The following is a 25695-nucleotide window of genomic DNA, read 5'->3' as shown; positions in this document are numbered from 1 at the left end:
TGCTTAATTGTTATTAGCTAATAATATAAGTACTACTAAGGAAAAGTAGAGGGTATTGCAAGAAGATAACAGGAACCTAACCTATTTCGAAGGGGGTGAGGGGAGTCTTTCCTGAGCAAGTGGCGTTTATGTTGAGACTGGAAATGTAGATGTAGCCCATCCCTTAGCTTGAGATGATCTTGTGAAAAGAGATGGCCATTAGTTATCCAAAGGGATCCAGCAGTCCAGCTGGGGGCATTTTGAGGAATGGAGATATTCTGTAGTATTATAATTGTAGTCCATGTGGCAGATTGGACCTAACAGGGGCTCTCGGTGTCTGTGAGTTCTACCCTCAACCCTTCACCCTGTGCAAAATGAGCAGCTGTCCTTGCTCACCCCACAGGAAAAGGTATTTCTGTATCCCAGCTCCTGTGGACATAAAGGCGTCACTGTACAGTTGAACTGGAGATGAGAGCCTGGTCATCAGAGCCCATGCTCTCCAGAGCCACCTGCCATCTGGGCACCCGCATTTCATCAAGGCTTTAATCGGCTCCAAGCAGTCTTCAGATGAGCCTGGCTGGTATCCGGCATGAGCTCATCACCGCCATGGTGGCAGCTGGAAGCCAAGGATCCCCTGGGTGAAGGAGAGGTCAGCATTGACTAGGCCAGGTCTGTTCTATATCCTACGTTCTCCTTCACCTGCACTATGCTGTAAACAGCTGCATATGACTCAGATTTCCCAAGGCAGGGCCAACTGCCCTTTTCCTGCCTACTTGTGTCCCCTCTATTGAACATGCTTTGGGCAGAATGGACAGGGAAAAGGCAACACTGTACTTTAAGAAAGAGGAATATCAAATCAAAGGCCAAGACCTGGAAACTACCAGCAAAAGGCCCATCCTGAGGGTCCAACTGAGAGATGGTCCAGAACAAAAGTGCCTTTCCCAAAAGGCGTTGTGTCCAGCATTCGTGTGCTTTCTTCATTTAAACAGAAGCCTGGTTGTGTCCTGGGAAGAACACAGCAGGGATGTTCTTGGTAGGAATGGACCATGGACTCTTCCAGAATAGCATTTTGAAAATGAATTCTTTTAAAGGTAGCAGGAGGGAGCTTGCCACTTAAGAAACCCTTCAGGGACTCCTTCTGAAGTAATGGAACCCTGAGTGATAGGAAGTGCTGACTGGACATCAGGGACCTGGAACATCATCTGGCACTACCATGGAACCTTGAGCAAGTCCTTCTCCCTCACTGAGTCTGTTTCCCCATTTGTAAAGTAAGAAAGTTGGACTGCAGTCTCAAAGCTCCCATTTTTATTTGTTGTGATTCTGAATTAATGTTTGCCCTCTGGTTTATCTAATTGCAAATCTAAGAACTTGTATTTATTCAGTACTTATAATTTATCTGGCCACCATCATCCCTATTCTAGGTGCCTCTAATATATGGTCTCAAAACATCCCGTATGAATTTAATTCTTTTTCAAGCTTAACACAGCATGTAGTTCTATAGTTATTTGATTAATGTATCTCTATTTCATGGTGCAGTGAGCACTCAGGATGCAGAGTATGAATCTATAAGTCTTATATTCCCAGCACTTTGTCTTATCCTTCACACACGGTAGGAGCTCAGTACATATTTGTTGAATAAGTTAATTTATAAATGGGCACTAGGCATTATAGTGAACAGAAGAGAAAAAGATAACAGGCCCTTCCTTTAGACTGAATCCTTTGAGTGATAGTTTGGTGAAAGTGCCTTTACACAAGGTACACTGAGGACAGCACAGGACAGAAGATAACAGAACTCTAAACTAAACATGAGTAAAAACCAGAATAAACAAGTACAATGGGTAATGAGGAAGGGAAGGACCAGTGTTGGCATTGTAGAAGGCTTCATGGAATGTATGAGACTGCACTCAGACCCAAAAGGACAGGTAGAATTCAAATGAGCAGAGGGAAAGAGGGAAGCTTTTCAGTGAAGGAGCAACAGAAATGAACCTTCTTTGCATGTATATTTAGAGATGTGAAGGAAACTGGCCACCTGTTGGATTATGGGGTGAGGAGGCTTGGTTGTGGTGGGCCTTGGGTATAAGACAGAGGACTTAGTTTTGTAGTCAGTAGAAAGTTTTTGAAGTGGTTATTTATTGTTTGTGTGCTTTTTTAATGACCATGGTGTTTTTCCCTTTAAAAATATACAACATAGCCAGGCACAGTGGCACACATCTGTAATCCCAGTGGCTTGGAAAACTGACGCAGGAGAATCACAAGTTCAAAGCCAGCCTCAGCAATGGCAAGGCTTTAAGCAACTCAGTGAGACCGTCTCTAAAATACAAAATAGGACTAGGGATGTGGCTCCGTGGTTGAGTGCCCTGAGTTCAATCCCTGGTACCCCCACCCCTCAAAAAATACACAAGATAATAATTTCAAGGAGTGCCAGAGCATATTTAGTGGAAAGGAAGTCCCGCTTCCACATCCCTTCAGAGGAAAGCACTATAACTTTTCTCATGTGTCCTGCCTATTGCTGCTATAACAAATTATCAGTAGTGGCTTAAAATAACACGAATTTATTATCATACAGTTCAGAAATAAGAAGTCTGAAATGGGTCTCACTGGTTAAAATCAAGGTGTTGACAGAGTTGCCTTCATTTTTGGACACTCTGGGAGATTTGTTTGACTTCTAAAGGTTGCCTGCATTTCATGTCTTGTATCCTTGTCCACCTTTAAAGCCATCAGTGGTCAGTCAAGTCTTTATTACATTCCATCACTGACAGACTCTTCCACCTTCCGCTTTCACTTAGAAGGACCTTGTGGCTACATTGGATAACCCAGGATACCCTTCCCTATTCAAAGTCAGCTGATGTGCTGGGTGTGGTGGCGTACACCTGTAATCCCAGAGGCTTGGGAGGCTGAGGAAGGAGGATCACAAGTTCAAAGCCATCCTCAGCGACTTAGGCCCTCAGTAACTTAATGAGACCTTGTCTCAAGAAAAGAAGAGAAGAGAAGAGAAAAGGAAAGAGAAAAGAAAAAAAAAAAGAAAAAAAGGGCTGCTGGGATGTGGCTTAGTGGTTATGTGCCCTTGGGTTAAATCCCTGGTACCAAAACAAAACAAAAAACAAAAACAAACAAAAAAAAAAAAACCACACTGATTAGGAACCTTAATTCTTTCTGCAATCTTGATTCCCCTTCATATCTCCCTAACATTCACAGGTTCCAGGAATTGAAATGGCAACACCTCCAGGGGGCATATTCTGCCTACCAAATTCTCAGATTTTATAAATGCTTTATCTTATTCCTGTTTTTGAATAGTTAATACTTGCACATAGTACAAAATATAAGAATTTTCAGCAGAGTCTTATTCCTACCCCAACTCCAATCAAAGTATTGTCCAGTTTCTCCATTGTATTATTTCTTCTTTCCTTGCAATAATACTTAGTTAGCAATCTGTTGGCAAAACTTTTTTTTTTTTTTTTTTTTTTTGCAAAACTCTTTTTAAGAACATGCAGGTATCAGTTAGCACTTGGCATTTTAAGGTAAGCAAGAACCCCTTTTTTCCATCTATCTATTGTCAAAATGTACTCATGGATACTTACTGTCTTAATCCTTTAATTCATTATTGTCCTTAATTACGTTGGTATTAAAAGTCATCTCAGACTTGACCAGGATGGCATACCACATTGGTTTTTGTTTTGCATTTAGCATATTCTTGTTTTCTGGCATAATAGATGGTGCATACTCCCCTATGCACCTTGTTTCTGCCCTGGCATGCTAGCAGCCCTAGAATATTTTGGTGGGCAGTTCTGTTAGAGACTAAAATCTGAATATCAAATGTGCTTATTGCCCCTTCTTTTGATGGGACCAGGAAATATTTACAGGCATATACACATATATGTACACAGCCATCAAAATATGTACACATATACACACATACCTACATGAATGTACATACACATTTTAGAAATCGTGAGACTAAAGAACCTCTCATTCCACTCAATCCCTACACAGTTCATTCTTGTCTGCATGCATTTCATATCTTTCTCTTCTTCCACTTTGAGAAAGTTGACCATAAATAGTATTGATAAATGTACTCATTTGAATATATCTTAAAAAAAAAAAAAAAAAAACTACAGTGCCACTTCACCCATACTGCTGTAGAAAATGAAACTGCTGGATTGTGGCTCAGTGGTAGAGCACGCGCCTAGCACGTGTGAGGCCATGGGTTCGATCCTCAGCACCACATAAAAAATAAAGATATTGCATCCACCTACAACTAAAACAAAATATTAAAAAAAAAAAAAAGAAAGAAAATGAAACTACTAACGAGTCAGATCAGGATTCATTTACAGTTCTCACCTGTTCTTCAAAAACTGAGGGTATATAGTCAAATACTAGGTTCATAAGTTATTTGAGTTCTTCAGTGTGTTTTATGTTATTTATTTTAAGTACAGCTGTGTTGATTTTCAATTTGCTTTCAGTTTTTCATGGTTTTTCTTCCCTATCTTTGCTGATTTAATTTTGTTGTTTGAATATTTAGACTGTTGACTTGTCTCTAAGACACAAAACTACAAAAAGGTATGCTCAGAGAAGTCATATTCCCTCCTGTATTCTTTTCAACTTTCTCTGCCTGCTCTGTGAGCCCTGACTCCTTGTTAACCAGTGTTAGCCAAGTGTAGACTGTGATCCCAGCAACTCAGGAGGCTGAGGCAGGAGGATCTCAAGCTCAACACCAGCCTCAGCAACTTAGTGAGACCTTGTCTCAAAATTTAAAAAACAAAATGAAAAGGGCTGGAGATGTAGCTCAATGATAGAGCTCTTGCCTAGAGACGGATGTACAGTGCCCTGGGTTCAAGCCCCAGCCCTGAAAAAAAGTGTTATTGTTTATACACTGGTTTATCCTCCTTTTGTTTTGTCATATAAAATATTTGTATGTTTTTTAATTTCACCTTTCTACAAAAAGGTAACATACTATACGTGTTCTTCTATAGTTTTCTTTTTTTTACTGAACAGTATTTCCTGGAAATCCTTTCATATCAGTTTATAGAGTTCATCCTTTGCCCTTTTTTTTTTTTTTTTTTTTTTTTTTTGCCCCTCCTCCTTTCTATAGCTGCATAGTACTTTATTCCTGGCCTTTATTTGGGCATTGAGGTTTTCAATATTCTATAATTATAAATAATGCTACAATGAATAACTTCTTTGCATGCACATTTTGGTATTATTGGAGTTATATCTTTATAGTGATGTCCTAGAAATGGTATATACTGGGTGAAAGGGAAAATGCACATGTTCTTTGGCTATCTATAGCAAGTTTCTCCTCCTTAGAAGTTGTACCACTTTACATCAGCACTGCCTGAAGATACCTGTGTCTTCACAACCTCTCCAACAATGAATTGGTCAACTTTGGGATTTCTGCCATTCTGGTGAATGAGAAATAGTATCCCATTTGTAGTTGTAGTTTTATTCTTTTACAACAAGTAAAGCTGAATATCATTTTATATGTTTAAGTACCATTTTTATATGTTTAAGGACCATTTTATATCTCCTTTTATGGACCATTTATTCATGTCTTGGCTTTTTTTTTTTTTGTGCCCCAGGGGTGTGCTTAACCACTGAGCTATGTCCACAGTGCTTTTTATTTTGAGACAGGGTCTCATTAAGTTGCTTAGGGCCTCACTAAATTGCTGAGATTGGCTTTGAACTTGTGATCCTCCTGCCTCAGCCTCCTGAGCTGCCGGGATTACAGGCATGCACCACCACACCAGGCATCTTGCCCATTTTTCTGTAGGCCTTTGGTCTTTGTTTTTCTCTTGATTTCTAAAAATTCTTTGTATATTAAGGATATTAGCCCTTTATCTGTGGTATTCATTGCAAATATTTTCTCCTACTTTGAATTGATATAGTTTTACCACTTCCCATATAATTATAATATATAGCCAGGATTGAGAATTGCTGATATAGTTTAAACTGTGTATTGGAACTGTTCTTTAAAGGAGAATGCATAAAGAGAGAAAGGGATAGGGCCCAGTACTGGGCCTTGAGTGATACCCATAACTGAGACAAAAGAATGAACCAGAAATGCAAAGGAGACAGTTCTGTACATTGTATTTCATGGAAACTATGATAAAAAATAATTAAAAGGAGGCAGTATTGGCCATTGGCATTGATTGCTGCACCTGCGCAAGATGGAAGAGGTTGTTGGATATGGTAATGAGGCCCATAACCCTGCCTCCCACCATGACTCCATCCACACTCACACAGGCATAGAGAAGACTCCTTACTTCTGCAGTGATATTGTGCAGCAGCATTGCCAGTGGCTACCAGAGTCTACTCCCAACACACAGAAGTGGAAGAACACAACCTTGCTACGGTGTAACTGGGGCACAATTACGCAGTCAGCAAATATTTACCAAACTCTTGCTTAGTTGCAGGCACTGTCCTAAGCACAGGGTATCACAACAAAGACACCCCCACCCTTTTTTTCTTTTTTCTTTTTTTTTTTTTTTTTTTGTACCAGTGACTGAATCCAACCCTTTTTTATTTTTTATTTTTTATTTTGAGACAGGATCTCACTAAGTTGCTGAGGCTGGCTTTGAACTTACAATCCTCCTGCCTCAGCCTCCCTAGCCTGGGGGGTCACAGGTGTGTGCCACCATGCCCAACAAGACCCCGTTTTTAATTTGTAGTTCTTTCACACCACTTTCTGAAATGTTGGAGGTTTCCTTTACCCAAGTCCATCCATCTGGTTTGTCATGCAACCCCAACTCTAGGACAAAATTTATTAAAATCTTTAGAATTAATTAAGGAAAAGCACTCAAGAAAAATTGAATCACTAGTACTAGCAAGGAACTGTGAGTCAAAATGGTCCTCTCAGTGTTTGTAGTCTGTTGTCATCCTCTCCTTGCTCATCTCCCCAACACCCTTCCACTTTTAGTTTTTGGTGATGGTTGCCTGGTGACTGGTAACTGTGGTTGGGCATTAAGAAAGGAGCATAAACTGAAAGATTCCTGTTGGCCGAGCTTCTGTTTTTAAAACAAGCAAGTTTTATGAGGGAGATGAGTAATTCCTTCAGCCTTAATGGAGGGCTGCAAGTAGACATCAGCAGGTAAACAGTTCCTGTGCCCAGAACCATAACCTATAATATAAGATGACATGTTAAAGATATTCCCTCCACACTTCTGATTCTCTCCATATAGGAAGTGCAGTTAGCAAAAATATCCCATTGGGGGGCTGGGGAGATAGCTCAGATGGTAGAGTGCTTGCCTTGTAAGCACAAGGCCCTGGGTTCGATCCCCAGCACCAAAAAAAAAAAAAAAAATCCCATTGGGTTCTGTTTCTACACATGTTCTCAAAGCCAACTATAAACAAGGTCTCTTATCTTCCTGAAGTTCAGAGTGGAAGTCTATATATTCTTGGGAGCCTGGCTCAGCCATTGCCCTGGTGTGCTTATACTCCTGCAAGCAGCAGGCTGGATTTAGCTTTGTGAATAGACATGTGAGCAGAAGCATAAGCCATCTCCTGATAACCCCTCTTTCCTGCTATGGGCATTGTGCTGGGATTGGTCAGCAGACGCTTAAACATCTGGTCAGCTCAGTCCTTTGGGGTGGTTGGTGTTTTATAGACAACCCATCAAGATTGATTGGCCTTATAACTGAATTAGCCAGATGTGTGGGCATTGTGTGCCCTTTCCTCAGCCTCCCTTCAATGTTGTTAAATGGAAGCAGACATACGATTAGCATGTTTGAAGATGATGTGTTTTTAGTGCATGAACAAAAGCTGCTGCCTTCTGCAGAAACTGTGTCTCTGCCCCAGACATCAGCAGTATAATTATGACTGCTAAATTCAGCCCAGACCCCAGGCTTGGCTGCCTTGGTCTCAGCTGTCACTTGAAGGAGGGGGAGGGGAGGCTGCAGAGACCCAGGCTCTTGTAGTCCACTTTAAACTGCTTTATCCTGAACCTTTCCCTTCCACTTCCCACCAGCAATTGCTCCCAGTTGCTTCTTGGTCACAGAGCACTCTGCCACCTTTGGAGGTAGTCTGTGCTGGATTGTGGAGAGAGGGAGGAAGACTGGTCTCCTGAAAGCCCAGGACTTCCAGGAAACTTGCCAGAAAGACAAATGAGCTGAGGATCCTTACTCTTAATACTTGTGTCACACACTATTTAGAGGATTATCTGCCATCTGGAAAATCCCTACCGAAGGTGTGCATTGAGCAGAAATCCTGGGCAGGAGGTTTTGCTGTTGCCCTTTTCTTTGCCTGACTCTTCATGGTGACCTGTGCTTGAACAGTCAGCCCATGGCTTTTATACCATGTCTTTTCTAACCACACTGGCCTACATATTTTCCTTACAACAAACCAAGCATTTTCAGATCTCCAGTAGCTCTACTGATATTTAATATTCTGTAAACATCTTTTTTTTTTGGAGGAGCGGGGCACTGGGGATTGAACCCAGGGATACTTTACCACTGAGCTACATCCCCAGCCCTTTTTATTTTAGGGCCTTGCTAAATTGCTGAGGCAGGCCTCAAACTTGTAATGCTCCTGCCTCAGCCTTCCAAGTTGCTGGGTCTGTAAACCCCTTGTATCCGGTGTGTCCAAAGCACAGCTCTCCTCACACTTGCTTCTGTATTACTATGTGTTTAATGAATGGCATCATCATCTACCAGCCTATGTGGTGTTGTTGTTGTTGTTGTTGTTGTACCAGTCTTAAGATAGTATTATAAGTAAGTCTGAAGATTTACCGTTTACTTTCTCCCAGGCCCCAAGAATTTCCTCTCAACTGCATGTTTTACTCTGTCCCCACTACCCTGGTTCAGGCTTCATTGCACACCTGGACTACTCTCCAGCCTTCTTATTAATCTCCCCACCTCCCAGATTCCCCAAGATAGGTAGGTACCCTTATTACCTACATTTTCCATATGTATAATAAAAGGTCACCACACTGTTAAGTGACTTGCACAGGGTCCACCCCTAGAAAGTGGCTGAGCCATTGCATTTTGTTTGTGATTGTGATCTCTTAAGCAGAATTCCAGTCTATTTCTCCAGAGCCTCTACAGAATCTGGCATAATGTAGGTGCTCTGGAATGTTGGTTGGTTGGTTGGTTGGTTGGTTGAGTGAATGAATCAGTGTTATTCCCATTGAACTTGCCTTCAGGCTTAAGAGGGCCTGGCTGAGCATCTGTAGCTTATGCCAAGAAGTATGGATTTTGTCTCATCTCCTAATGCCCAGCTGTACACAGACATGTTCCCTCCCACTCAGTAACAAACTGCCTGGAACTCTTTCCTGGCTCATATTTACAAGAGAATGTGATAAATTCCGTATTGATCCCTCCTGTTCCACTGTAAATTTTGCAAAAGATGATTAAATAGAGCAATAGAGTCTGCAGGCATTGTGGCTCAATATGTTGTGGACTGGTGTATCGACCTCCTCCATCCAAAGGCAGCCAGCGCCTATCCCTGCTGCCCCAGACCAGTAATTAAAATCCTGTGAGACTGGGATTTAAAATCCAATCATATCCCTGAATCAAGCCTTCTAGCCTCCCCATGTGACGAGTGCAATAAGGTAACGGCAGGAGCATGTTTATGTCTGTGCTGAAGCAGTCCCCATAGGGTGGGTAAGAAATGGAGAGTTGGGTAGCCCAGCTGGCTAAATCACTTCACCCTGACACCACAGCCACTTGTAAGACAATCTGTAGGTACATAAACAAGTCCCAGCTGAAGACCAAAACTCAGGCTTTAAGAACAAAATGTCATGCACAAAAATTCACAAACTCTGTTTCATTGTACACTTCTGTTCAAATAGCCAGTATAGTTGGTTTAAGTGAGTTGGCCTGATTAATCTATTTTTGTCCTTTAGGAACCAAATACATGTTTGTGTGTTAATTTTCACAGCAACTCTTGGACTTAATCTAAACTGCAGGTATCCTCCTGGTGCTGAGGCCTGTAATCAAGGCACATGGTACTGTTGAAATAAATATGTCCCTCTCCCCACTATGGGACCAGGCACTCCCCAAAAGCAGAAACAGTATCTTTGTATTCCCCTTTGTATCTCTAGTGCCTAGTGTGGTACCAAATATGTAGAAGACTCTCAAAAACTGTCTTCAAATGAATGAGTGAATAAATAGATATTACCAGTTAATCTTGAAAAAATAGCTAAACAAAGTATAACAAGTAAACTTACCAAGGGGCTGGGCCATCCATTTGGTGCTTGAACACTTCCAGTGCTGGGGAACCTACTTGTTCCTGGGCTGCCCATATTCTATCTTTGGGTGTTCTGATGTTTAGGAAGTCAGCTGCAATTTGCTTCCAAGTCTTATTATTAACCTTGGGTTTATATGAATCTAATCCAAGTTCTACATGATGGCCCTTCAAACCTGAAAATGGCAGGCACTGAGCAATTGTTTCCCCATCCTAAACCACTGTTTTCCTTAAACCATTTTTCTCACATGGCTTCTAAACCCTTTCCTATCGTAATTACATTTCCCGGAACAATTTCCACTTTGTCTTCCAGAATACATGATTTCCAGTGCAGGCTATTTAGTCTCGTAGAGTGCCTGCCTCTCATGCTGGAGGCCTGGGTTCGAGTCCCCAGCACTCCGGGAATGTGGAAATAACAAACAAACGAAACCAACCTTCCAGAATACATGATTTCCCATTTATGAAGTCATGTATTCATTAATTTTCATCTCATTTGTTTTGGCTTTTAGTGTCAATCTCCCATCAGGTGTATTTGGTGCCCTGCCCATCTTAAATTACATCTGCAGATTTGATGCACAGAGCATTCCTGTGATATCTCTGTCAGAAATAAACATACTGAATAGGACCACTGCCATTTGCTGCCACTGGAAACTTCCCACCAGTCACCTCTGATCCATCAGTGGCCCCCACCAGCCTTGAGTCTGGTTAGTACAACATTTAATGACATTCCACATGCTACTAACATCAAACCCACAGTTCTTCATTGTGACCATGGGGTTGTTCTGAGATATCCCATCAAAAGTCTGACAAAGTCCACTTTTGTCCTAACCAAACAGGTAATCTTGATAAAAAAAAGAATGATGGTTAGTCTGGCATGATTTCTGTGGACCCATCCTGATGCCTAGCGATCGTCACCCCATTTCCCTTCCTAGGCATTCACAAAGCACCCTTAATAATATGTCTGATTCTGGAGACAGGACAGTCTACATGAAAAATTTGTGATCAGAGGAGTGCCCTGATGACTCAAAGGAGGAGATGACCCATAGGCAAGAGTGTTCTGGAAAAACTGAGGCTAACCTCACAGAATGTAAGGTCTAAGTGCTAATTAAAGAGGGCTTTGGCACCGCTAAAGAGGACCATGGCAGCCCAGTGTTGTTGGTCCTTCCAGTTAGTGCTGGGGGAGTGGACTGAAGGGTGAGGGGAGCCTAGGATGGGGCAGGCAGGTGGGAAGGCCTCGAAGGCCTGGGTTCTAGCTTCCACTCTCCCATTCCCAGTTTTGGTGCCCTTGGGCTTTAACCTTCCCTTCCCCAGGTTTTTCCACTTTTCCAATCTTTTTTTTTTTTTTTTTTTAAGTGCTTAGTATACATCATCTGCTCTTCCCAGATGGTACTTCCTATCTCCCCACTGACAGTGTATGACTCCCCTGTCTTGTGGCGAGGGAGGTGATCATCTCTGCCTCCTTACCCCTGACATTTACCAGATGATATTGTCATTGTTTCTATCCCATCTGGGTTCTGCCAAAGGACAAGACCAGTCTGCTTCCACTGAGTCCTTGGCCCCTGGCCTATAGAAACTATGCAGAGGGTTTTAGCAAAGTGGCTGAATGCAGCCCTGAAGCAGTAGGTCTCTCTTCCCTAAGTTTTATTCATCTGTCTTCCTGAACGCAAGGGATCCTGTCTGACCATGTCCATAGGAATTAGGACTTCTAAATGACTTCCTGGAATATTAGTTAATGTGGGTCACCATTCACCTTGTCCCCAGATGGGGAAGCCTGAGTGGGAGGAAATGGAGCCCAGTTCTGTGCCCTTTCTACAAAGCTTTCTGTGCCCAACCTACCTCAAGAAACGCCCCTCTCTTGACCTGGGAGCCCCTTGATGCACACTGGTAAGAGGAAAGATTCCTCTCTCTTTTTGAGTCATTAAGCCTTTGATAGCGCTTCATAGTGGAAAAGTAGATCAGGTTTCTTTTTTAAAAAATTCGTTATTATATAAAATTTCAAAGATACAAAAGAGAGGATAGTATAAGTCCCTGCTTTAAATCCCATCTTTACTTATTAAATCCCATCTTTACTTTTTATCCATGGGCAAACTCTTACAGGTCTCCGAGCCTCTGTTTTCTCAGAATCTTTGTATGATGAATTATTCAGACACTATACATAAAGGTCTTATACCCAACAAATGTTAGCCTGTTTCCTTTCTCTTACTCTTCTGCCAGACTTTTAAGTCATCTATAAAATAGAAAAAATAATATCTCTACTGCTTTCTTCATCAGATTGTTAAGAATTAAATCCACGGATGTATTCAGAGACTATGGCATATTATAAGTGCCCAGTAAAGTATTCTTGGTTGTGGAGAGGTGTATCTGCAGGTGCATATGTCTATGTGTGTATATGTTGAGTGGTACTCTGTTGTGTGGTTTTTGGAAAAAGCTCAAGATAAGTTATGAAGGGACTTCTGCTGTGCTGCCTGTGACATTCTGAGCAAGTCTCTTCTCTCATTTTCAGCCTGAGAGGAAGTCCTGAGGAGCTACAGAGAGTAGCTATGTAGATTAAACTGAGACTTGGCAGGCCAGGACCCTGGGCTGAGAGTCAGGAAAAAGAGTGAAGTGAGTAGGAAGGACCACAGGAACCCAGAAAGGGGAACACTGGTCACCAGACTTTGAACAATAAGTAGGATCTAGGTAATCAGGGAGACAAGGGGTGGGACTCCAAGTGTGAGGAGTGATGCAGACAGCATGGGGATAAGTGTGGAGACAACATGTCTGTGAATACTTCTTTGGTGGGGAGCTCACCACTAAAAAGAACAAATTAATCTGCATTGAAACCTCTGGTCATGGAAAAAAATTCCTCTAATAGTCTCTATTTTCCAATACTGGGAATTGAACCCAGCGGCACTCTACCACTACATCCCTAGGCTTCTTCCCCTGCCCTCCACCTTCTTTTTATTATGAGACAAGGACTCACTAAGTTGCTGAAACTGGCCTCAGACTTGAAATCCTCCTGCCTCCTGCTTCAGTCCTACAGAGAACACTGTACCCTGTTCAATCTTGTCTTTAATCTTTTCAAACTTTTATCTTACTCTGTCCTTACAGAACCCCTAGAGATAAGCAGACCAGCAATCATTGCCACCAAAAAAGTAAAACAAGTGCCCAGCGGATGGTATTCCTCATCCTGATGGCTCCCCAGCCCAGGCTCTCTGTCAGAGGGAAGGGGCAAGCCATGGAAACTGCAGGCATGGTGGAATGGATCTCTAGAAGGGCAGTATGGCTCACAGAACTGGGGGGAGGGACAAGAATGCCAATATTATTGATGATAATGGCTTAACACATTTGTGTAGCACATTTACTGCTGGTTTTTAAGCCCTCTTACCTTCTCTGACATTCACAGAGGTATACACAGGTTAGGACAGGATAGTGTCAAGGGAGAAGTGAGTGACAAGCCACCTCCTACCCCATCCAGCTTGTGAGCTTGTCCCACCAGCACAGAGATCTGAAGCCACCCCCACCCTAATTTTAATACCCTCCCAGGAAGAGCAAGTCGGCCTCTCCCCAATTCCTGTGTCCCCTCATCCCACTGTAGAGCACAGAGGGTGTTAGGCCTGACCTGACCTATTGTCCACACAGGCAGGGAGGCATCTGGGACCAACAAAGAAGCTAAGGGCTTTGGCCTACAGGAGCAAGGGATATGGTTGTGCACTTGTTATCAGAAAGGCTCTTCTAGGACAGAGAGAATACCATATTCAGTGTGGCCTAAGAAGATAGCACCTAGAGAGAATACAGTTCTTTTATCTAGCAAATATTTCTGAGCATTTGTGCTGGGTGACAGGAGGGTGGCAGTATCAGACGTTGTCCCTGATTTCTAAAGGTGCTCAGTCTTGAATGTGATGGACTTTAATGCAGAAGGATTGATACAGTAAGACAGAATCAAGAGCATCTCTGGCAGCACAAGAGGTGGATCCTACCTGGGGTGGGTTGGGGTGGGGTGCAGCATAGAAGGCTTCCCAGAGGAGAAGCCCAAAGATGACCAAGTGTTTGCAAAAGTCAAAGGTAGGAAAGGGGTTAGTGACAGATGGCTCCTATAATAAGAATCTGCACTCATTAAATTGAGAAACCTCTTGGAGGTCTGAGCATGGGGCCGGGTACTGGGGAGCCAAGTGACCTGTTTCAGATGATGTAGAGGGGAGTATCTTCTTAGGGAGTTGAGAGCTCACCATTAAGGTCTTTTTCCACATAGAACATCTCTGATTGTGTCAGATCAAAGGCAGGCCTGCATCAGAGAAGAGCAGTGAGCTCCCTAAGCACCAGTGGGCCAGGCCTTCTCTCCCACCAACACCATTTCCACTGTCTTACCTGCCCTGAGTGATGAGACCCCCACCAGCCACAGTGGCACCAACCAGCACCAGCCCATGACCATAACCCCCCTACTCTACTTTTCCTGGCCCAAGTCCTATTGACAGATCCCCCAGAATCTGAAGGAATTCAAGACAAATGGTTAAGAGGATGGAGTTAATAAAATTTGAAAAATTGAGGCCTGTCACTCCACTAAACTTTTTTCAATACCACTGACAGAAACATATTTCCCCAATGAGTGACCTTCCACAGCTGTAGCGGGCAGGCGCAGCCGCAGCAGTGCTGCCAGGAAGCCACTCTGCTATTTATCAGATATTATAAGCTGGGACACACTAATCTGGAGCAGGAGAGGCGGGGAGGGTCCTGCACCACACTGCCTGGGGTGCTCCAGGTGTTTGCCCCAGCCCCAGACAGCCAGTGGGAGGTGACGGATGGCCTGCGATTAGCACTCCCCACCTCCGTCCAGCCCTCTCACTTGCTCCCAGAGGTCTGGCCCTCTAGACCAGCTGCTTGGCCCGGAGGGGCCCTGGGTGGGAGGCAATGGGAGGTCAGGCCAGGGCACGGGCCATCGTGATGCCCCCGGAGAGGGCAGGCGGGTGAGACCCAACATGGTTATTTATTGTAGTGTAATGGTTTGTGGCCGGTGGTCGTGGGGGTGAAATCGATCAGTGGTAGAAGTCAGGTTCTATCAATTATTACAGCAATTAGTCAAGTCAGCGAGGGCGTGGGGCTGGGGGAGTAATATTAGGTGGACATTATCCATGGTGCCCCTGCCGCAGCCTTCCTAAAGTGGGGAAGACCTGCTGCCCTCAGGCTCCAGAACCTTGGGGAGCCTGGCTGGCATCCCCAATGAGTAGCCTGATCTGAGAGCCTCCTGGGCAAGAGACAGGCCCAACACTGCTTTAAAAGGAGCCCCTGTGCTGGCTGGCCCAGGTGCAGAGGTGTCCTACCTGTCCGCTTCCTATCCTTTATGAGAAGTGACATGACTCCTACTAGAAATTACTCAGTGGCCAATGTTTATGGCACACATTTTTCATTCTGTAAGCAAATATAGATCACTGCCAGCACTTGTTTGGAGCAGCTAAGCTCACCCTCTGTTCTTTCTTTCACAGTCTTCTTCTCTCCCCCCTCCCCTTCTCTCACCCATTTCTTCCTCTCCTTTTCTCCTTTTTTTTTTTTTTTTTTGTCTTCCTGTGCATTTTCTCTCTCTTCTCTATTTTCTTCCCCGCCTTCTCTAAATTCTTTCCCTTCCAGAGGTCTCTTCCTAATCCCTCTCCACATAGCCCATATCTAGTGATAGAGCTTTTCTTGTAGCTGCCAGAGAAAGGAAAGGCCTTTTCATCACTTAATTGTGGCTCCTTCTGCCCAAGCTGTGCTACAGGAGCTTTGTGGGGAGGGGAAGATACTTCCTGGCATTATCCTTCTCCCCTTGCAGTGTCCCCTTAGTGCCCAGTGCCCAGGGTATAGAGCTGGACTGGGAAATCTATGCCAGACAAACAAGTCCCTGAGCACTCTGTTCCTCCCTGAGCCCCACCAGTGCTATCTGTCCCTCCTTCAACACACCAACCACCCTCAGCCTGTGTTACTGTTGTGCGCTAATCTCTTGTCCCTATTTGCTCCTAGAGAGCTAAAGTTGTGCTGGGCTCAAACTTGAGATAGACCTAATCCTAAAGATAGGAAGAAAAGCCTTCAAAAGAGACAAGAGGCCTGGCCACAGGTATGGGGAGAAGATCTGAAAAGTGGTTTTATAGACCTCGAAGGTCTATTAAAGATATCAGTTACTGCAGAACAGTGGAGATACAGGCTGTTCTTTGGACATGCCAGTCCTGCTTCATCCTATATACAGAGCCCTGCAATAGTGCTCTCAGATCTGAAAGAAAGCATGAAGTCTCAATGGAGACTCTGAGGAATTACTAGTTAATAAGACCCTCTTCACTGAGGAGGCTGCACTTCATCCCTAGGTGATCAAAGACCACTGAAGGATTTTTCAGCAGAGGTGTGTCACAGCCTCCTTGGTGAAAACGTGTAGTTAAGAAAACCTGAAGATGGGTTGGGCTCCTGGTTCAAAAGAATAAAACTAGCTTTGTGTCCTTGGGCTAGTCATTTCACTTCTCTTAGCCTAGTGTCAATGTCTGTACTTAGGTATACTAATTCCTGTCTCTCAAGATGGCTGTGAGGACAAAATGGTAAAATTATAAAAAGTGGAGAGTACAGTGTCTGTCACATTGGCACATGGTAAGTACTCAGTAAATACCAGTGCTGCTGTTATCACCACAGCTAGGTATCTACTCAAGAGACATGAAAACGTACATCTGGAGGCAGGAGTGGTGGCACACATCTGAGTCCCAGCTGCTCAGGAGGCTGAAGTGGTCGGATTGCTTGAACCCTGAAGTTCTAGGCCCGTCTGGGCAACAAAAAAATCGACACAAAGACTTGTACTCTATATAAACTTCATAACAGCTGAAAAGGGAAAGTAGTAGCCCAAGTGTCCTTCTGTCCTTCAGCCAATAGATAAAGGGTAGTGTATCCACAAAATGGAATATTGTTCAACCATGCTACAACATTGCTAAGAGAAAGAAGCCAGACACACACATACACACACACACCAAAAAAAAAAAAAAAACACTAAACACTCCCATTTGTATAAAATCTAAGCAAATCCACAGAGAAAGTAAACCATTAGTTATCAGAGCTAGAGAGAATGGGGTATGTCTGGTCTGATCTTCTCAGGATCATGAAAGTGTTCTGGAATTAAAGATCATTGCACAGCCTTGTGAGTATATTTAACACCACTGAGTTGTGTTGGGTTTTTGTCTGTTTGGTTTTTGGTGTTGTTTTGGGGTTTGGGCAGTACTGGCTAGTGGACCCAGGGGCACTGTACTACTGAGCTACATCTCCAACTTTCCCACCTTCTCTTTATTTTGAGATAGGTCTCACTAAGTTGCTGAGGCTGGCCTTGAGCTTGAAACCTCCCACTTCAGCCTTCCCAGTTGCTGGGATTACAGGCATGCACTACTATGCCCAGCTCTCAATTGTGTATCTTTAGATGTTGATAGGCCTTTATTTTATTAATTTATTTATACGTGGTGCTGAGTATCGAACCCAGTGCCTCACACATGCTAGGCAAGTTCTCTACCACTGAGTTACAACCCCAGCCCCTTCAATTGTGTATTTTTAAAGGTTTGAGTTTATGGCATATGAATTATATCTTAACACAAGTAATATTTTGTACTAAATTCCCGATAGAAAATAGGATCATCTATGAAAATACTATTTCTTTTATTGAAAGTTTCCTTTGCCTAGATTATACCTCTTACTCTCTGTCTCTTCCCCTGCCTCCTCCCACACCAAAGGCTTGGCCCTTTCCTCTGCAGCACAGGCAGACAGCCACATGTAAATACTTAATGTTTACTATTGTTAAGTTTATAGGGTCTTTTAGAAAGCAGAGTTTTTCAGTAGGAAGAGGTTTATATCATAATATAAATGTCTCCACAGAGTGGGATTTAGAAACACTGATTTTTACTGTCCAACAACAGTGATTGGAAACCCACCCTGAGCCAAGCTCTGTGCTTGAATACACCCCCAGCTAACCCTTTATATCCTCAAGGCAGGGACTGGGTCTTAACCCTTCTTTACTTCTAAACACCTTACTAACAAGAAATAAATTAAAATAATACTAGATAATTACTACCTTAATACTCCATATAACACATTTATTAGGTGTCTTATTATGTACATAGCTCAGCTTGCTTAAGCTTCTGTCTTCCTGCCTTGAGAGAAGGGCTTTTGGGCAAGGACCAATCTGATTCTTCTGGGCCCCCCTTCATGGTTTGCCAAATGGACTGGAACAGAATGGATGGAGTTTGAGAAGGAGATTGAAGTGCTCAGACCTGAGCTTCAGGAAGGAGACTGTGGACAGTGCCCAAGATTAGAGGAGCTCTTCCTCCCTAATTGCCAAGCCTTGCTCAAAGTAGGCACTTAAACCATCTTTATCTGCTGCTGGCACTTAGAGAGAAGGTAGATATGAGGCTGCCGGCTAACCTCTCCTTTTTGTCATGCTCAGAGTTCTTTGTCCCCATATCACAGGAACTAATGGTTGGGGAAGTGCCTGCCCACACATACACACACAGTCACCAGCATCTAGAGTGGCAGAGCCAGGTTGCTGGTAATGCCCACACCCTTCCAAAGTGCTCAACTGGCTCTGATAGCAAGAAATGCCCAGAGGTAAGAGTGTTAAAGGGGAGAGAGGAGCAGAGAGCAAGCAGAAGGGAGAGCCTTTCAGTTGCTACTGGGGGTATTCTGTGCTCTAGAAAGAAGCCCATTCATACAACCTTGTGAATGAATGTTCATTGGTGTGAGGATATGTTGGAAAATGTGGACATTTTAGTGAATATATATGAATTTTTGTGTTGACATGTATCTGGGGTATGTGAATCTGTATTTGGTTGGTATATTTTGTTAACATTTTCAGCTGTGTGTATTTGTATATGTACAACACATCCGCATGTGTGTGGAACCTCTCTATGTAGGAAGTGTGTTACTAAATGTGTTCACGTGCACATGTAGGAGCCCTGATACCCTGACTCTGACAGAGAGGATTAAGAGTTCTTCTCCCAAAACAATCGGACAGTCTCAAAGGTTTCTACGGGCATTCCTCACACTGAAATCAGGACTATTAACACCTAAAAGCAAAGGCTAAGGTCCCACTGATCACTCAGAGAGCTCCTAACTCTATCCTTCTCCTGCCAGGAGCCAACCCCCTGCAGAGGAATGAAATGGGTCACACACCCTTGGATTATGCCCGAGAAGGGGAGGTGATGAAACTTCTGAGGACTTCTGAAACCAAGGTAAGTCTCAGAGAAAGGAGGAGGCCTGCCAGTAGGCATCATTCAGTCTTCCACCTAGTAGACTAGGTTAGGCTCCACACCGAAGGCTACTTTTCCTTTGGTGATTATTGTCTATTTAAAAGCAAATCCAGCCCCTAGTCTCATTAAGAGTAGGGAGCTGCCCCTGCAGCTACTTGACCAGGGAAAGGGAGAGGCCTCAGTCACTTCTGACTTCTGAAAATTAACCTTCAAATTACATTTTGAGATGATGGCCTCTCTGCTTCTTTTCAGAGATGAGGACTAACCAGACAAAGTCTTATGCTCAAGGAGTATCCCAAGCCTCATTTTACATATCTTTCCCATCATCTCTCTTTCCTATACTTCACCCTTTCCTCACATAAACACCAGAGCCTGGTATAGAATCTGAGCCAAAAGAATCTCTATCTTAATTCAATCTTCTCACCCAAACTTCTGAACTCCCTGAGAATATGACTGTCTTCTGTTTCTCCCAGCCACAGAGCTGTAGCTCAGGAATGACTAGGCCGAATCCAAGAACTAGAATCAGTCTCAGAACTGGCACAGTCCTGAGAAGTCATCAGGTCCAGTGATGGGAAATCTTAAAAAGCATAAGCATAAACAAATAAATCAGAGGGAAATTGAGTGTTCTGGTTGAAGGAACGATGGCCCAGTGCTGCCAGTACAGCTGGCCCTCCCTCCTGGGGAAGCCTCTGGCAGGGCTCTGCAGTGAGCATGAGTTTTAAATCTCTGAAATTTAAACCAACTGACTTGTTTTATGCCTGGGGAAAGTGTAGCCCAGGATGTGATGTGGCTTGCCTTTGATCCCAGAGTGAGTTAGCATCAAAACTAAAACTAGTAGGCTTGACCACAAGGTCATGTAGTAGGTTCAGTGACAGAACAGAACCTGGAAAACTTGGTTTATGATCCTCAGTCTTGTGTTTTTCCCAGATCATGGGACCTCTTGCCTACACATTGACATAAATGCCCTGAGACAATTCAGTGTGGCAGATGATCTGTCTCGAGTCGGAACACTGAACTCACTCCACTGAGATAGAAGAGACTTGATTTGACCCCCAGCTCTACCTTTCACTGCCTGCATGACCTTGGGCTAACATTTTTACTTTGAGAAGGGTTTCACTAAGTTGTTCAGGGCCTTGCTAAGTTGCTGAGGCTGGCTTTGTACCTGCCATCCTCCTGCTTCAGCCTCCCAAGTCTCTGGGATTACAGACATGCACCACCCCACCCGGCTTAACAAAGATGTATTTTGACCCTGTGCTGCATGTCCATTGTTACTGGGGGAAGAGGGTGAGCTCACCTCATCTTAATCACTCAGGGACCCTAATTAACAGAGCAGCCTGGAATGTTGCTATTTGCTTGCCAGAGGGAAAGGATACTTTTAAGAGTCTTAAATCTGTAGTTAAATGCTCAGCCTGGATATAGAACCCTTTACTTGTCCTCACAACTCATTAACCAGAATAAATTCCATGATCCCACCCAATCACAAGGGGGCCTAGAAGAGTAATCATACCACGAGCCTAGAAGGGGAAAGCCAGAAATACTTAGTGAACAGCATCAACCATATTGTTTGCCTCCGTGGTATCCTTAGCAACTAATTTGTAATAGTTACCACCAGGGAAGGAAAGACGTTTGGAAGAATGACTAGCTTTTCACAACCATCCCAGGAGCCCTTGGGACCAGAAAGAGTTGTGAAATTCCAGAGAGCAAGTGCTCTCCTCCCTTGTTTTAGATTCTCCACCCCTAGAAGTAGCCTTGAAAGTCAGGTCAGCTTCCCCAAGTGCCTTGAAGAAACCCCTGGCAGTTTCAGCCTTGAAGACGGCTCCCCTCATCATCTCTACCACTAAACCCAACGGCTACCCGCCAGAGACAAGCATTGGACTTGGCCAAGAGTACCCATGGTTTGTCAGGTTGTGTGACAGGGCAGCTACTAGTCTGGCCACGTGAAGCAAGAAAACAGGCCTTTTGGGGCTGGGGAGATAGCTCAGTTGGTAGAGTGCTTGCCTTGCAAGCACAAGGCCCTGGGTTCAATCCCCAGCACCTCAAAAAAAACAACAACAAAAAAAGAAAACAGGCCTCTTGGTGCCATCATAGGTGAAAGGAACTCAGACTACTGAGGGACACTTAAAATTTGACTGCACGAGGGAAGTGGCTTGATGTTGACCACATTATTACAAGACTAATATCCAGAGTGAATACATGATGGTTGTAGTCCCCTGTGTGAGTCAGACCCTTCTGGAGCAGCAAAGGCAATTACATATAGCACATTCTGAGTAGATGCTGAACTCTTAGAATCTGTCAAGGAGGACAGTGGGGTGGCAAGAGGAGCTATGCCATGAGAAAAAGCTGAAGGCAACAGGGGCATCTGGCATTTTGGGTGCAGGAATGGCTCAGGGTACAAGGGAATAGGTTGCGTTCAGTGGTAAACCTAGCAAAGAGCCAGGCTGAGTAGGATGCCTCTGCTGGGAGGAGCTGTCCCACAGTGAAAGGGGCTACTTTTAGAGGTTGGAAGAGCATGTAGAGACAGCCATGGATTCCATAGCCTCTGAGCTGAAAGCCCTTTTCATCTGTTATCACCTCTATAATCTTGATCACTTCAGCCAGTTGAAACTTTCTCCATGCTGAATGTCCAGGTGTCCCCTGAACATCTTCTAATTGTTCTACTGTCCTCACTGGTTTCTGCCCCTGTGAACCACCCTCAGCTCTGTGTTAGCAGCATTCTGTCTCCCAGTTTTTCAGCATCTACTTGATCTCCCATCTCTCTGCTCAGATTTTTCCACCATTGCAAAAACTTCCTCTTTAAGGCAGGCTATTGTGGGAGGAACAGTGTTTTAGACCTGGGTTCTGTCTCCCTCTACCAGTTAGTAAGAAGCTGCTGGCCCTCTGTGAGTCTAGTCCCTGCATCTGTAACAGTGACCCAGGCTTGGAGGCACTGAGGCCTCCATCCTGGCTTTGTCTAAACATGAGTTACTGCCGCTGATTTTATCAGCTCCCCTTCCATCCCCACCCCCCCCCACCTCCCTGTTACCCAACTCAGCCGCCTCCACATTCACTTACTACTCTCTAGTCAAATTATGCTCATTATAGGAAATTCATATTTACGTCATATGTCTTATTATAGAAGATTTGGAAATGGAGAAAAGATGAAGAATTAAATAATGTAGTACAAATTTATGAATGACATCTATGTGCCAAGTTCTGGGCTAGATGAGAAGAAAATAGATAAGTAAATCACTATTGGAGCTCATAGTCTGTCAGGGAGACAGGCAGGTTGAACTGTGACACCACTGACCATTAGTGATGTGACTGATCAAGAGAGGCTTCCTGGAAAAGATGGCAACTGAGCCTAATCACAAGTAAAAGCATTCTCGCCATACAACCTAGACATAACTGCTATCCATATTTTTATTTATTTATAATAATAGTAGCTTTATTGAGTATATCTAAGCACTGTGCCAAATGCTCCAATATATACTCTTTCTAATTGTATAACAAATCCACAGAGTAGCGCTTATTACCCCTATTTCACAGGTGGGAAAACTGGCAAGGGAACAAAGAAAGCTAGGTGACATAAAGAAAATCAAGTTGTTATAAAAGTGCCTATTAGGATCTCAAACAGAGATCTCCTCTTATACTGTATTATCTCTTTCTGGTCATATCCAGATACCTTTAGGTAGATGGCCTTTTTGTTTAAACCTGCTGGTAGCCTGCTATATATATCATAGGTCTCCAACTGGAGACATGTCTTATTTTGCCAACTTAGAGTTTTCCAAAAATATGAATTTAAAACCTTGGGGTTGCGGGTGGACTCTATAGCCACATTCCCTGATGTGTTATACCGTTACTTGCCAGGCATTCTTGTTTCCTGCTTGGCCCTGAAAGCCTCTGAGTTACAATCCTGTTCTATGTTTGAAATTCACCTTTTTTTTAACTTAATAGTATCAGTGATTTTACCATTAAAAAACTACCTATAAGCCTCATTTTTAAAATTTCATTCTGCCTCTTAAAATGTGTCACTTACCATAAGAATTCCTGCACCTTAAGTACCCTTAATGGTTGTCCCCGCATTGCTGGTTTCCTCAGTCCTCTTAGCAGTTCCTGAGCCTACACCTCCTTAGTCCCCCTGAGAAGCCCACAGATGTGAGAGGCAGCTGGTGTCTCAGCTGTGATACCCACAGACTGATTGGTGCTTAGGAAGGGTCCCCACAGAGTTGGTGGGGCTCTAGGAAAGCATGGCTTGCCCATCTCCTTGCAGAATGAGCAGGCCAGGCTTTGTAGAGGAGGTAGCCTAGGTCTCACATCGAATGATTTCAGTAGATAGTTTAATACTTAGTGCCTAGACCATTTTCATGTCCTAACTAAGAGATGGAAGAGAGGTAGAAATATATCTCTGTGCACATGATGGGAGATAAAACAAAAATATAGGGAGCTATCCCATGATGAATATTCAGCTAAGGGGGACGCGTGCATGCCAGCCGCATCTTCTCTCCTGATCCTCACTCCACCGAGACTGTCGAGGAATTTATTGCTCATTTTAATCACACCCAGAGAATGAATTGGCAGGAATATTAGGCAGATAGGCCTATCCTATATATTTTATTTGCATATCCCAGTGACAGAATCACAAGCACATTTCCTGTCTCTATATTTTTTCATTTGCTTCAGGGGTAGCTGGGGATGTGATATTCCACTGGGCCCACATTCCAGGCTGAGAACCTGGGTGCTCCCATCAGAGCTGAGCAAAGTCCTGTGGAGGAAGAGGGGTGGGGTACACAGGAGGAAAGGAGGGTCATGTTCTGCCCTGCCTCATTCAGCCTGTCCCCTGTGCTCCCTACCGTGCATCTCAGTACAGGGGCCTGCTTGCTATGTGCCTGGCCCTGTGCTCCACCCTATGGCTTACTATGGGCCAGACACAGTGCTAAGTGGCTCTTACTTTCTTTTTTTGTTGTTGTTTTTAACTTTTAAAACACTTTTTGTTGAAACATTTGTATAAAGTTCACATGTCATAAATATATGCTTAATTCACAAACCACACACCTAAGTAAGAAATAAATTATTACGAGCACTCAGAAACCTTCTCATACTGTCACATAGTACCCATCCCCCAAGGGGAAGCATTATCCTGATTTTTTTTTAATTTTATTTTTGCATAGTTTTAGAAGTAGACAATGAGTTCTTGTAAACTCTTCACCCAGATCCCCAACTATTAAACATTTTTATCACACTTGCCTTATTATTCACATATATAAATAATATACATAAAGATATATAATTTTTTCTGAATAATTTGAGCATAAGTTACACACATGATGCTCCGTTGCCTCTAAATACTTGTATATATTTCCTAAACAACAAGGAACAAATACAATTTTTTTTCTTTTTTTTTCCAATGCCAGAGATTAAACCTATGTACATGCTAGACATGTGTTCTTGTCACTGAGCTATACTCCCACTCCATATTTTCTTGCATCACCTCAGTAGGATCATCAAAATCAAGACACTAATGTTTATATTAAAATAGTATACAGGGGCTGAGGATATAGCTCAGTTGGTAGAGTGTTTGCCTCGCAAGCACGAGGCCCTGGGTTCAATCCCCAGCACCGAAAAAAAATATAGATAGATAGATAGATAGAGAGATAGATAGATAGATAGATAGATAGATAGATAGATAGATAGATAGATAGATAGATAGATATTATTCATATTTCACCAGTGGTTCCAATAATTCTGCTTAAAAGAAAAGAAAATTCTGGATTCCAGGTTGTATTCAGTTGTCAAGTCTCTCTGGTCTCCTTTAATCTGGAATAGTTCCTGAATCTTTCCTTGTCTTTCATGACCTTGACATTTTAACAGATACAGGCTGGTTATTTTGTAGAATGTCCCTGAATTTGGGTTTATATAGCATTTCCTTATGATTCAATTCATAAGGAAGTTATTTATGTATTTCTGGCAAGAACACCCTCAGGTGTTTATTTTCAATAAATTCATTAGGTAGCCCTGTACTGGAAGTAGAAATAGGAATAGACTCTGAACTACCTGTCTGTGGGGAACAGGTCTATTCTCATTCTCAGGTGTAGAGTGCAGACTCTAGAATCAGCCTGCAAAAGTTAGTGTTCTTTTCTCTTACTTGCTGCCAGGGGAACCTTGCTTGAGTTGACTTACTATCTTAAAGTTGATGACACTATCACCTTTATCATAGAGTTGTAAAGCCTGAAATACTGATCCCAAATCTGGTAAGACCCATGAGTAAGTAGATGCTAAAGTTAGTGCATGGAAGTTTGAAAAGTGGCAGGATATTTACATAGTGTCAGTCTCTCCCTACAAAATACTTGTA

The 25695-nt window shown here is 43.2% G+C and overlaps 1 protein-coding gene across 1 annotated transcript in view; it reads left to right on the top strand.

Annotated features, from left to right (window-relative positions):
- CLPB (ClpB family mitochondrial disaggregase) overlaps positions 1-25695 on the top strand; it is a 150758-nt gene that overhangs the window by 95943 nt on the left and 29120 nt on the right. Inside the window, 1 exon segment of the mRNA XM_079103771.1 lies at positions 19252-19349. Within this exon segment, the coding sequence (XP_078959897.1) occupies positions 19252-19349 (98 nt within the window).

This window comes from Sciurus vulgaris (genome assembly GCF_902686455.1).
Source record: "Sciurus vulgaris genome assembly, chromosome: 11".
Lineage (NCBI taxonomy): Eukaryota > Metazoa > Chordata > Mammalia > Rodentia > Sciuridae > Sciurus > Sciurus vulgaris.
This window is presented reverse-complemented; position numbering and strand designations above follow the sequence as displayed.